The sequence below is a fragment of the Paramacrobiotus metropolitanus genome, unplaced genomic scaffold, assembly GCF_019649055.1.
Source record: "Paramacrobiotus metropolitanus isolate TYO unplaced genomic scaffold, Prichtersi_v1.0 Parri_scaffold0000380, whole genome shotgun sequence".
NCBI lineage: Eukaryota > Metazoa > Tardigrada > Eutardigrada > Parachela > Macrobiotidae > Paramacrobiotus > Paramacrobiotus metropolitanus.
The window spans coordinates 12,580-22,870 of record NW_026570600.1 but is presented as its reverse complement, the minus strand read 5'-3'; the positions used below and the strand labels follow the sequence as shown (position 1 = coordinate 22,870).

General features: G+C 47.2%; 2 protein-coding genes across 2 annotated transcripts; one reads left to right on the top strand and one right to left on the bottom strand.

Moving 5' to 3' along the window:
• Positions 1 to 3,602: 3,602 nt before the first annotated feature.
• On the bottom strand, positions 3,603 to 7,286 carry LOC129602274 (kelch-like protein 5). Its single transcript, XM_055501271.1, has 7 exons — positions 7,235 to 7,286; positions 6,785 to 7,132; positions 6,443 to 6,719; positions 6,109 to 6,370; positions 4,716 to 5,349; positions 4,332 to 4,412; positions 3,603 to 4,251 (listed from the first exon to the last, which is right to left on the bottom strand). Exons 2-5 carry the CDS (start codon positions 7,093 to 7,095, stop codon positions 4,967 to 4,969), a joined length of 1,233 nt encoding a protein of 410 aa, XP_055357246.1. The 5' UTR covers positions 7,096 to 7,132; positions 7,235 to 7,286; the 3' UTR covers positions 3,603 to 4,251; positions 4,332 to 4,412; positions 4,716 to 4,966.
• A 334-nt stretch (positions 7,287 to 7,620) lies between these two features.
• On the top strand, positions 7,621 to 9,738 carry LOC129602275 (uncharacterized). Its single transcript, XM_055501272.1, has 2 exons — positions 7,621 to 8,329; positions 9,357 to 9,738. Exons 1-2 carry the CDS (start codon positions 7,717 to 7,719, stop codon positions 9,446 to 9,448), a joined length of 705 nt encoding a protein of 234 aa, XP_055357247.1. The 5' UTR covers positions 7,621 to 7,716; the 3' UTR covers positions 9,449 to 9,738.
• Positions 9,739 to 10,291: the final 553 nt, after the last annotated feature.

Sequence of the window (10,291 nt, the reverse complement as noted above, 5' to 3'; positions counted from 1 at the left end):
ATACAGTTGCATACTGTTTTGTTTAGAATTTTGCAAGCTCGCGCGATGCTGTCTTACAGCTGGGACGATAGAGAACACTCTTGTGTACGCCTGGAACGCGGTGGACGTCCTTGTCGACGGCCAGCTACAGCACGGCGACGTCATCGACGTGGCGGAGGGAGGCCCTGACCATCGATTTCCAATGTCCCGCAAAACGAACGCAGTTTGTCAAATACGGGCTCATCTTCCACTGCAACAACCGTCAGAATTTCTGGCCATGGGGAGAGCAGCCCGCACAGGTCCTACTGTCGTTATTCCGACGGCGCCTGGATCTGGTATCCAGGGCGCTCGTCTCCTGGGATTCTTCACCTCCCAAAACGTTGAAGTAGTGGATATTCAGCGCCCCTACGGAACTGTTAGGGAGCTGCTGCCCTGGCAACAGGTGCGCCTTCCCCCCTCGAACGCGATCTTGGAAGAGCGTCGCGTGGGCATTACGACTTTGTTATCCGCGATTGTCCCCTGCCTAGCGAAATAAGCGAATTGTTGTCGGAGGAGTCCCCGTCGTTCCGGGAGGTCTTCAAATACGAGCTCCACCAACTTTACAAAGTGTTGTGTACCTCGCTGCTCAGTCAGACATTTCGCTATCTGCAGCGCCGGACTGCCGCCCTGACCACGGAACAAGTGGTAGGTGTTACATGTTTTGTGCATCTTGTTTGTCTTACCGCTTACGATTAGGATTTTAGTACTTTAGAAACCACAATCACTCGGTCGAAACCTTTAATCATTTTTATTACTGGCAAATATTCTCACCAAAAATTTGTAGCACTTGGTTGATTTCCTGGGCGCCCTAAAAACTGCTACGCAAACAAGCATTTACCATATTTTTCATTTTTCTCGCTATTTTATATGAGCAGTTTTGATATCTTTTGATATGTGAAGCGAGAAGCGGATTACGCAGCGAAATCTTTCAAAGGATTTCAACGCATTGCGCCGTGGCGCAGTGGACTGCCTACGTGGATCTAACGACGCCGGGTTCGATTCCCCATCGGCGCCTTTTTCAGCCGTTTCTCGGATTCCCTCGGATTGCGCCCTGCTTAGACCCAATTGCAGTACCCTGTGCGGCTGCAATGGCGCCACTAACAAAAATGTAGCTTTTTGTTTTGCATTATAAACGCCTCTTCTAGGTGAATCGATATCGCTGATTTTGAATGTGTTGTCAGAAAAATTGTTTCAGTCGAAGAAAAGAAAATCTTTGGATAAAAGCAGAATTTGGGAAGAATTATTCAAAAAATTTAAAAACTTTTAAGGGTCTTCCTTTAGGATACTAATACAATTTTTCTGACAACATGTTAAGAATCGGCGATAAGTCCTGGAGTTTATAAAAAGCAAAAAAAATTTTTAATAATTGGCGGTATTCAAAAGTCACAATTTTTCCATCATAATAAAGATGTATTAAGTAATTCCACAGCCTTAGCCGACAGCAGAAACAGGCGGCCTGACAACAAAAAATATAAGGTTTAGTAGTGGCGTCATTGCAACCGCCCAAGTGATTTGAGGGTGAACGGAGCAGTCAGAAAAATGCGCTGAAATTATCCAGAGGTCAGATTTGCTATATAGAAGCCCTCAGGTCGCAGTATAGTTTATCAATAAATGTTGAATCTCTATGAAAATAAGTTCACGGGCGCGGGAGAGCAAACTACTCTGTAGTGTTTAACTGTTTGAATTGCAGGAAAAGGCGTACTGCCAGGCGGAGAATGACGAAGACCGGAGCTACTTACCCTGCATGTCGCACTGGATGCTCCGTGATATCTTCATCACCGGTCCCTGTAAAAAGAGAAAAGTAGATGACACGGAAGTCATCGAATCAGCCAGTGCGAAACTGCATCTCCCGAGTGAGCTGTTAGTGGAGATCGTCCAGTCGTTGGACTCCATCGAACGCGTCCACTGTCGACGTGTCTGTGCCCTGTGGAACACGCTACTCACGACGGACACTAACTTTCCCCACGTCTGGATTTCAGGCAGCGATGCGGATTACGGGAAGCCGGATTTCTGCGACGAGGGCATTTACTGGTCGACGGCTTGCTTGCTGAAATGCTACAGCAGCACCACGAAGATCATTACGCTCGTGCATCTGGACCTGGAGCAGTTCGACAAAGTGATCAAATTAATCAAGGAACTCCAAACCACCCGCTTATCGATGCTTTCACTCTACGGATGCAATTTCGGGGATGAAGCTGATTTTATTGAGGGTGTTGTTAGCGATATCGCCGATCTCATGGTGAAGTGCTCGTCGATTTGCGAACGAGTGGTGTGGAAAAAGTGCTGGCTCTTGGATCGCAATGTGCAAGCAAGGGTGATGCACCACGTGTTCGTCATTCCACCCAAAGAGGTGATGAAGCTGCAGCTGTGGGATCTCTTCGAGAACAATCTTGTCTTCCCGAAGCTGGTTAATCGATCTGCATTAACGGAATGGATTGCCGAGTGCATCGCTCGCAAGCGAACCGGCGTTATTGAAAACGTGAGTGTTGAGAGCAGCCGTTCGCCGTTTAATAGTTTCTGAATTAGTTGTGCATATCTTTTGTAGGTGCTTGATAATTACCAGAGCGTGGATCCGCGGCCGGCGACGGAGTACCGCAACCAGCAGTGGACCATGTCCACCATAGCAGGTGTCGATGTCAACAAGCTGACAGCACTGACAGCGGCCGTCCTGAGCGAAGGCATCGATAAACCTGGATAATAATTGAACTTATGTCGATCGCTGAGATTAGATAACTTTGCAATAAATTTATTCCACAAAAGTATTTACAGAGTAACCGTGGATAACCGTGTCTCTGCATGTCACATCCCAAACTAAAGGCTGTCGACGGGTAAGATTTCAAACGCCTGGCTCTTCCGGGCGCTTCCATTCTTACGCACAAAACCTACTGGTTACGGGTACGACTTAATACTGTACCTGCACTGCACAGCGCTCATAGTATGATATCATTTATGCTAACTTGCCAAGGACAATCAAAATTGACAATGTTATCGCGCAACACATTTCCGTAAGCTAAAACGAGAAATCATTAGTTGCTTACTAGTTACTGCCACTGCTCAGTGCTTACGACGGAAGACAACCCGCAAATGTTGACATTTCATGGAGATACGGCGCAAAAATCAAAACCAGTCAACTGATGACAGAATATAGTCGTACTCGTAGTGATTAGTCCGTACGTTAATCTCTTTACTCGTCCTTGCTATTATTCCATATTTTATTTTCTAGAATGTTCTCTTTTGTTTTGGGTTGAATATAGTTTTCCACACGGATATTCTTTGCGCCTATATAAGTCCGTGAGTGGCAGTACTTTGGCGTCGTCAGTTATCTCATTCTGAGTTTGTCAGTTTCGGAGTTCTGTAAAATTTAGCGTCGGAGATGGAGATCTCGCTTCGCGTAGATTCTTAGACTTAGCTATGCCACATTGAGATTATCAGCTCACACTGTGTCGTTGAGTGGGTCGGTAGGATGGATTATTTACGGTAATTATTCTTATCGTACTGATCTCTCCGTCACTGATATGAGCGGCGTCTGTAGCCAGCGTAACTGCGCTCACAGAGCCGTGAAAAGCCTAAAATGCCAACAGGAAAATACTCAGAAAAGAGCGAACAGCAGGAGGGCACAGTCATGAGCTACAAGTATAAGCCCGCTCTGACAAGATATAAAAAAAATTTACCCAAGATGCTACAAAAGAGCGTGACAGCCCAGGTGGTCGCGGGACATTTCTGCCGTGGACATTTCGCCACACGTTTTTCGTCGCGGCGGGTAATCTGTTTTGGGACAACCTGTTTTGCAACCGTTTTGTAGTGATTAGTTTGCGACATTAGGTCGCGCGACTTTTGGGGAGTGAAAAATTATAAATTGATTTATGGTAACGAACAGTCATATGGCTGTTGGCCACAAAAACGAGTTGTCCTTAGACGAAATGTCCGTAAAGCGAAATGTCCCGCGACGAACGGTCGCGTACCCAAAAAGAGGAATGGACACAAAGTGGCGAAGAGTCTTCAGTGGCCAGAGCCGTCCGTATCCGGCGATTCCGCCCTCGGCATCCTCATCCACACAAAACGCCGCGGCACCACGCTGCAGGCGGACCAGGAAAACGACTGCAGCGCCGCTTCGCACAACGACCAGGTGTCGGTGGCGGATCGTAGGTCTCCATCGCCGGATCACCAATAGCGTACAGACGGTCTTTACCGGCACCAGGCCGATGTGCACTTCTTTGGCAATATTCATGTCTCCTAATTAAAATGCTTATTATATATCCGTCAACGCATTAACAGTGTGGGCTCCACCCAAGAGCAGCGTACGGTACACTCACGTTTCAGCTTCCACTGGTTCGTTCGCAGGTTGTACGCTTCCACACAGGTCAACTTTGGGTTCACGTTATCGGGGGAACCGCCTACGGATTTGATACCGAACATGATAGTCAGTTGGAAGATGAGTTATGCACAGTCACGTTGCACGCTCATTTCGTTCTACCTGTATCTTTATATTGTCAGAGCGGCATCCGCTCTCTATAGGATCGTTCGATAGAACATTTCGATACATTTTGTATGCTTTGCCGATATCCTAATGTGCCTCTCGGCCTTAGAGTAAAGAGGTTGTGGGTTCGATTCCCTCAATCGGCAGATTTTTTGCAAGTCTGTGCGAGCCTAGCCCAGACCTTTCAATGTGCTCAATTTGTCCACAGGCTTGTACTGACCTGCCACATAGATGAGTCCATCGGGGCCCACGCATGCTGCAGCATCCGCGCGTGCTGTCGGCATCGGCGCTAGTTTCTCCCATTGGTCGCGTGCCGGATCATAGACGAACGCGACTCTCAGCCCGGCGTTTGTAGGTCTCCTTCACCGCCTCGGCACGGATAATTAGCGCAGCCCCCAAACACGAAGAGCCGGCTCCCGCACGGCACTAGCGTGCTGCTCCAAGCCACCCGAGGTCTGTGCGCTCTGGGGATCATCTGCTGAAGCCCTCTTCGTACGCGTACACCCGGTCGGCAGTCACGACGTACACCTGGTCCCTGACGACGACCGGCGACGCTATATGTTTCATGTGATCGCGAACCGGAAGCACCGCTAGGTCCGTCCACTGGTTCGCGGTGGCATCGTACACGTGAAGGTGCCGGCACTCGTCGCTACCCGCCTCCGTCAGAACGTAGACGAGAAGGCGCCCATTTTTCACTACATACACCGGGAAACCATGCCATCGGCTCTGGGGAGGCTCACACGGAAGGCTCCAGTTGTTGGAGGTTAACGGAGCCAAGCAGTGCAACACAGCAACAAGACGCCTACGGTTTCCGAATCCTTGCGTCGAACAGCGAAGGGAAATAATTACCGGCTCTGGAACGAGAAAGCCAACCAGAAAACTTCGATTTCGAATAATATTATTGTAAAAGGCTGCTGTCGGAGTACGACTGCACCCGGTTTAACATCTGCTCGTTTCTTAAAGTTTGATTTTATTGTTTATTTTTCCCAGCCATGCTGCAAGATTCTATAGATTGACACCCTAGCCAGAAAATGGCTATCTGCTGTGATGCGTATTAAATCAAAAATTTCGCTTTTCACGCAAAAGAATGTGTAAAAAGCATTACATTTCACATAAAAATAAAAAAAAACTTTCAAGGGAAGGAATTTCTGAAGGTAAGTGATATTTTTCGCTTGACATCACATTGTTTTTGACATCACATAGCCAAAAAAATTGTATACGATGCAATTGTGCAAGCAGCATCCGGTTGGGGGGTTATGGGTGAAATAAAATTTTAAATGCACTTAATCGTAATAAAATTAATAAAATTTAAAGTGCATTTAATAAAAAATAATTATTAAAAATAATTAATAATTAATTATTAAAAATAAATAATAAAATTTAAGTGCATTTAAAATTTTAAATGCACGGGGTGTATCAAAGGTCTCATTATCAACCAATCCACTTTATCAACCTATCAACCAATTTTGCAAGGAAGAACACATCACCATGCAGAATGTTTTTACACCGAACCAAGGTTGCAACATTTTTGACAAATTCTAAAATAATGGCTAAAGTATTTGAAATTCATTACAACACTGGGCCCATCACTATGCAAAGGAAAACGTACTTACCTCTTCCATAGGAGCTGCGTAGTGTGGATGTGCTGTGGGGTGCGGAGATGGACAGGATAGCCTGCTGAAAATGATTCCCAGCGGGCGTGTCAGGAAGGGAAGCATGATTCGCTGCCAGCAGATCTAAACGAATGAGTCCCGCCAGCTCAGCTGCATGCGATTGGCGCTCTTCGAAGGAATGATCCAGCCACCGCACAACCGCCGCGACCACCTGCTCTTCCTTCTCCACGTTCAGCTCGTCCGAGGCGATCAGCTTACTAATCTGCAGAATAAAACTACTTAATATTTTCAACCCCGTTATTTATAATTAACAATTCGAAACAGCCCAGCATACTTCGACAGCGTCCAGTTCGAGAAACTCCATCGAGTGGCAGAAGCTAGGAAAGTGCTCCAGCAAGAAGTCGTGGCACTCCTTCGTTAGATCGGCGCAGGAGAGTTGCTGCGCCCCACGGTAGATCGTCAGGCAGTTGGTTACGTCGATGTGCTCCCGTAAAAATGTCTGGCACGTTTCCACGATCTGTCCCAGTTCCAGCATGTCCGCTGCTTGGAGCAAAAGGAGCGCATTGCTGGCGTCCACGGAGATCTCGCAAGAGTACATGTAATCGACCAATCTGCAACGCATAAACAACATTCGCTAAACAAACAGCGAAAATGAGAACGCTCTAGGTACACTCACTGTTGCAGGATATCGTGGGGAACGTTGTGCAGTTGGATGGTGTCCTGTTTGGCCTCCTTCATGGGCGCGAGCAGCATGCGTCGGAACCAGAGGCTGTGTGCCATTAGCACGATGCGATGGCAGGGAATCCACTGAGATTCAGATTGGGTTGGATCATCCGCGCCCCGCACCGACACATCGCAGAAGTTGTGACGGGCATCTTGCAGCCCGCGGAAGAATTCCGACCCGTCAAGCCGGAGCGGGGTTGCGTCCTCGAAGAGTCGCCTGCGTTTGCGAGCTGGCGGTGAACTGCGTCTCGCACAACCAGCCATATCTGTTCAACCCAGTATGTGGTACGGCCACTGGCACCTTAAGAAAGAAACGAAGATCAGGTGTGAAGAATGTGAGCATGTGACTTTGTGAGCACTGAGCACTGGCATTCGAACAAGCCTCACACATGAATAAACTCACGTCAGTATCGGTCGACAGCAAATTTAGAAAAACAAGCCTCACGGGAAAAAAACGCTGCCACCACGAACTTATTTGATTTAATGAAAGATTTGAATTCTATCATTTCTACGAGGCTTGTGTCAGCAATAGCATAAGCCATACACACACTTCTCATCTGATCTGGACGACGGCACCCTCTATGGGCGGTTAGCGTTGCGACTTTGTTGAGTTAGTCTCTAAAGCTCGGAGCGACGGTTACCTGCGAAAATTTGGAATGTGGTTGCAACTTCTCTGCAATGAACCGGGATATCGTTTGTTGGTTTTGTATTTTTCAAGTTTTATTACATGAGGACTAGGTTCCAGCTTCTATTTCGACTTCTTTCTAATTGCTCGTCGGACGATTGTCAGCCAAAATTTTATTGCACTGCTCGTCAGTCGTCGAATACTGCTCAGCTGTTTGATCCTTCGAAGCATACTGTTTATTAGCAAGCTCGCACTGCGCGATGCTGTCTTACAGCTTCGACGATCAAAACCACGCGGTATACGCCTGGAACGCCGTGGACGTTCTGGTTGACGGCCAGCTGCAGCACGGGGACGTGATCAACATGACGGAGGGCGGCCTGATCATCGATTTTAAATGTCCCACAAAACGCGCGCAGTTCGTCAAATACGGGCTCATCTTCCACTGCAACAACCGTCAGAATTTCTGGCCCTGGGGGGAGCAGCCCGCGCAGGTCGTTCTGCGGCGCCATTCCGACGGCGCCTGGATCTGGTATCCAGGGGCGCTCGTCTCCTTGGGGTCTTTCACCTCCAACAATGTTGAACTGGTCGATATTCAGCGCCCGTACGGAACCGTCAGGGAGCTGCTGCCCTGGCAACAAGTGCGCCTTGCGCCCACGAACGCGGTCTTGGAAGAGCGTCGCGTGGGGCAGACCGACTTTGTTATCCGCGATTGTCCCATGCCCGGCGAATTGTGGTCGGAGGAGACCCCTCATTCCGGGAGATCTTCAAATACGAACTCGACCGACTGTACAGAGTGTTGTGCACCTCGATGCTCAGCCAGACATTTAGCTATCTGCAACGTCGGACTGAAACCCCCTGAATGCGGAGCAAGTGGTAAGAAAGCTCAAGCTGTGCGTGTAATGTGCATCCTAATCTCATTGTCTCCTAGAATTAGAAGGCCAGTTTCAGTTCGCCTTTAGACCTTAATCACAGTAGAGCTTTTACTTTTTTTTAAATGCCAAAAAAGTTTTACGCGGCAAGAATTTGGAGCGCACAGTTAAATGGTTGTGCGTGGGGGCAGCCCTAAAAACCTGTGCGGAGGGTGGGGGGGCAGCCCTAAAAATATGCTGCTGAAGTGGAAAGAAGTTCAAAGAACGTACCAAAAGAATGTTTCCCATTTTTCGTAATTGCACGTACCAAAAGTAAGCACCTGCCATCTGAAGTAATAAACTGATATATTTTTGTTACTTAAGCAATCATGTAAACTACTCAGGAAAATTAGAATCAAATGGCTCGATGAAAACGGAGGCAGGAGAAATAAATGGCTTGTACCACCTTTTCAGTTTTTCCACGGACTTCTAAAACCCTTTCATTCTTGTATTACTTTCGCCCCTGTCCAGTTTTCAACGGTAAATTGAAAGCGTTTACATCAAATAGTGAACTGAAGGGCTTTTGTATCTGTATGGATAATTAGGCCTAAAGGCATGTGTGATGGGAGACACAAAGTAAGGAAATTTTATTTTTGGTATGTCCTTTGTATGTATCCTTATTTTTTCTCGCTGCTTTAAATCAGCAGAAAAGTTTTAGTTTTGTCACCATACCCGATCTCCTAAAAAAAGTTCGAAAGAGATGCTGTCGCAGGTCTTTTCGACCTCCACACAACTATAGGCTTATATATTTATTTAAAAACAGCATTAACAGCATAAAAAAATAGAATTCACAAATAATTTATCATGTTTTTCAGTAAATTTTCTCGAATTGTTCGATTTGAATAAATTAACTTTAAAATTCTTTTCAAATACTGATGGCTATTTCCTGTTCGAAAAATTAAAGTTCAGTTATATACTTATATTAACAGATGGCGAAACACTCTGAAAAAATACATTCACGGGTGATAACATATTAGTGTTACTTCCTGTAGGAAAAGGCATACTGCGAGGCGGAGATGGACGAAGATCGGAGCTACCTACCCAGGATATCGCATTGGATGCTCCGTCATGCACCGAACACTGAACCCAGCAAAAAGAGAAAACTGGATGATACGGAAGTCATCGAATCAACCGATGCGAAACTGCATCTTCCGACGGAGCTGTTAGTGGAGATCTTCCAGTCATTGGACTCCATCGAACGGATCCGCTGTCGGTGTGTCTGTCCCCTGTGGAACACGTTGCTCACGACGGACACTAACTTTCCCCACGTCTGGATTTCCGGCAGCGATGTGGATTACGGGAAGCCGGATTTCTGCGACGAGGGCATTTACTGGTCGACGGCTTGCTTGCTGAAATGCTACAGCAGCACCACGAAGGTCATTACGCTCGTGCATCTGGATCTGGAGCAGTTCGACAAAATGATCAAATTAATCAAGGAACTGCAAACCAACCAATTACCGGTGCTTTCGCTGAACGGGTGCAATTTCGGCGATAGTGCTGATTTGGTTACGGGCGTAGTCGACTTTCTCACCGATCTTATGGGGAAGTGCTCGTCGATATGCGAAAGAGTGGTGTGGAAGAAGTGCTGGCTCTTCGATCGTACTTTGAACGCAACAGTTATGCACCATGAGTTTGTCGTTCCCCTCAAAGAGGCGATGCAGGTGAAGTTGTGGGATCTCTTGGAGAACAATCTGGTTCACCCGAAGCGGGTTGGTGGGTCTGCTTTAGCGAAATGGATTGCCGAGTGCACCGCTCGCGAACGAACCGGCGTTATTGAATACGTGAGTGTAGACTGTAGAAAGAATTGCGCCGTTGAGTGGTTTCTTAATCAGTTGTGCGAATGATTGCAGGCGCTTGTTAACTACCAGAGTGTGGATCCGCGGCCGACCACCGAGTACCGCAACCAGCAGTGGACCATGTCCACAGT

Bases quoted from the DNA above. Each gene is read 5' to 3' on its own strand.
- LOC129602275 (XM_055501272.1), top strand. From the start codon at position 7,717: ATGCTGTCTTACAGCTTCGACGATCAAAACCACGCGGTATACGCCTGG. The intron at 8,330-9,356 runs GTAAGAAAGCTC...TACTTCCTGTAG, and splicing joins CCCTGAATGCGGAGCAAGTG to GAAAAGGCATACTGCGAGGC.
- LOC129602274 (XM_055501271.1), bottom strand. From the start codon at position 7,095: ATGGCTGGTTGTGCGAGACGCAGTTCACCGCCAGCTCGCAAACGCAGG. The intron at 6,371-6,442 runs GTATGCTGGGCT...TTTATTCTGCAG, and splicing joins TCGAACTGGACGCTGTCGAA to ATTAGTAAGCTGATCGCCTC. The intron at 5,350-6,108 runs GTAAGTACGTTT...TTCTCGTTCCAG, and splicing joins ACGCAGCTCCTATGGAAGAG to AGCCGGTAATTATTTCCCTT.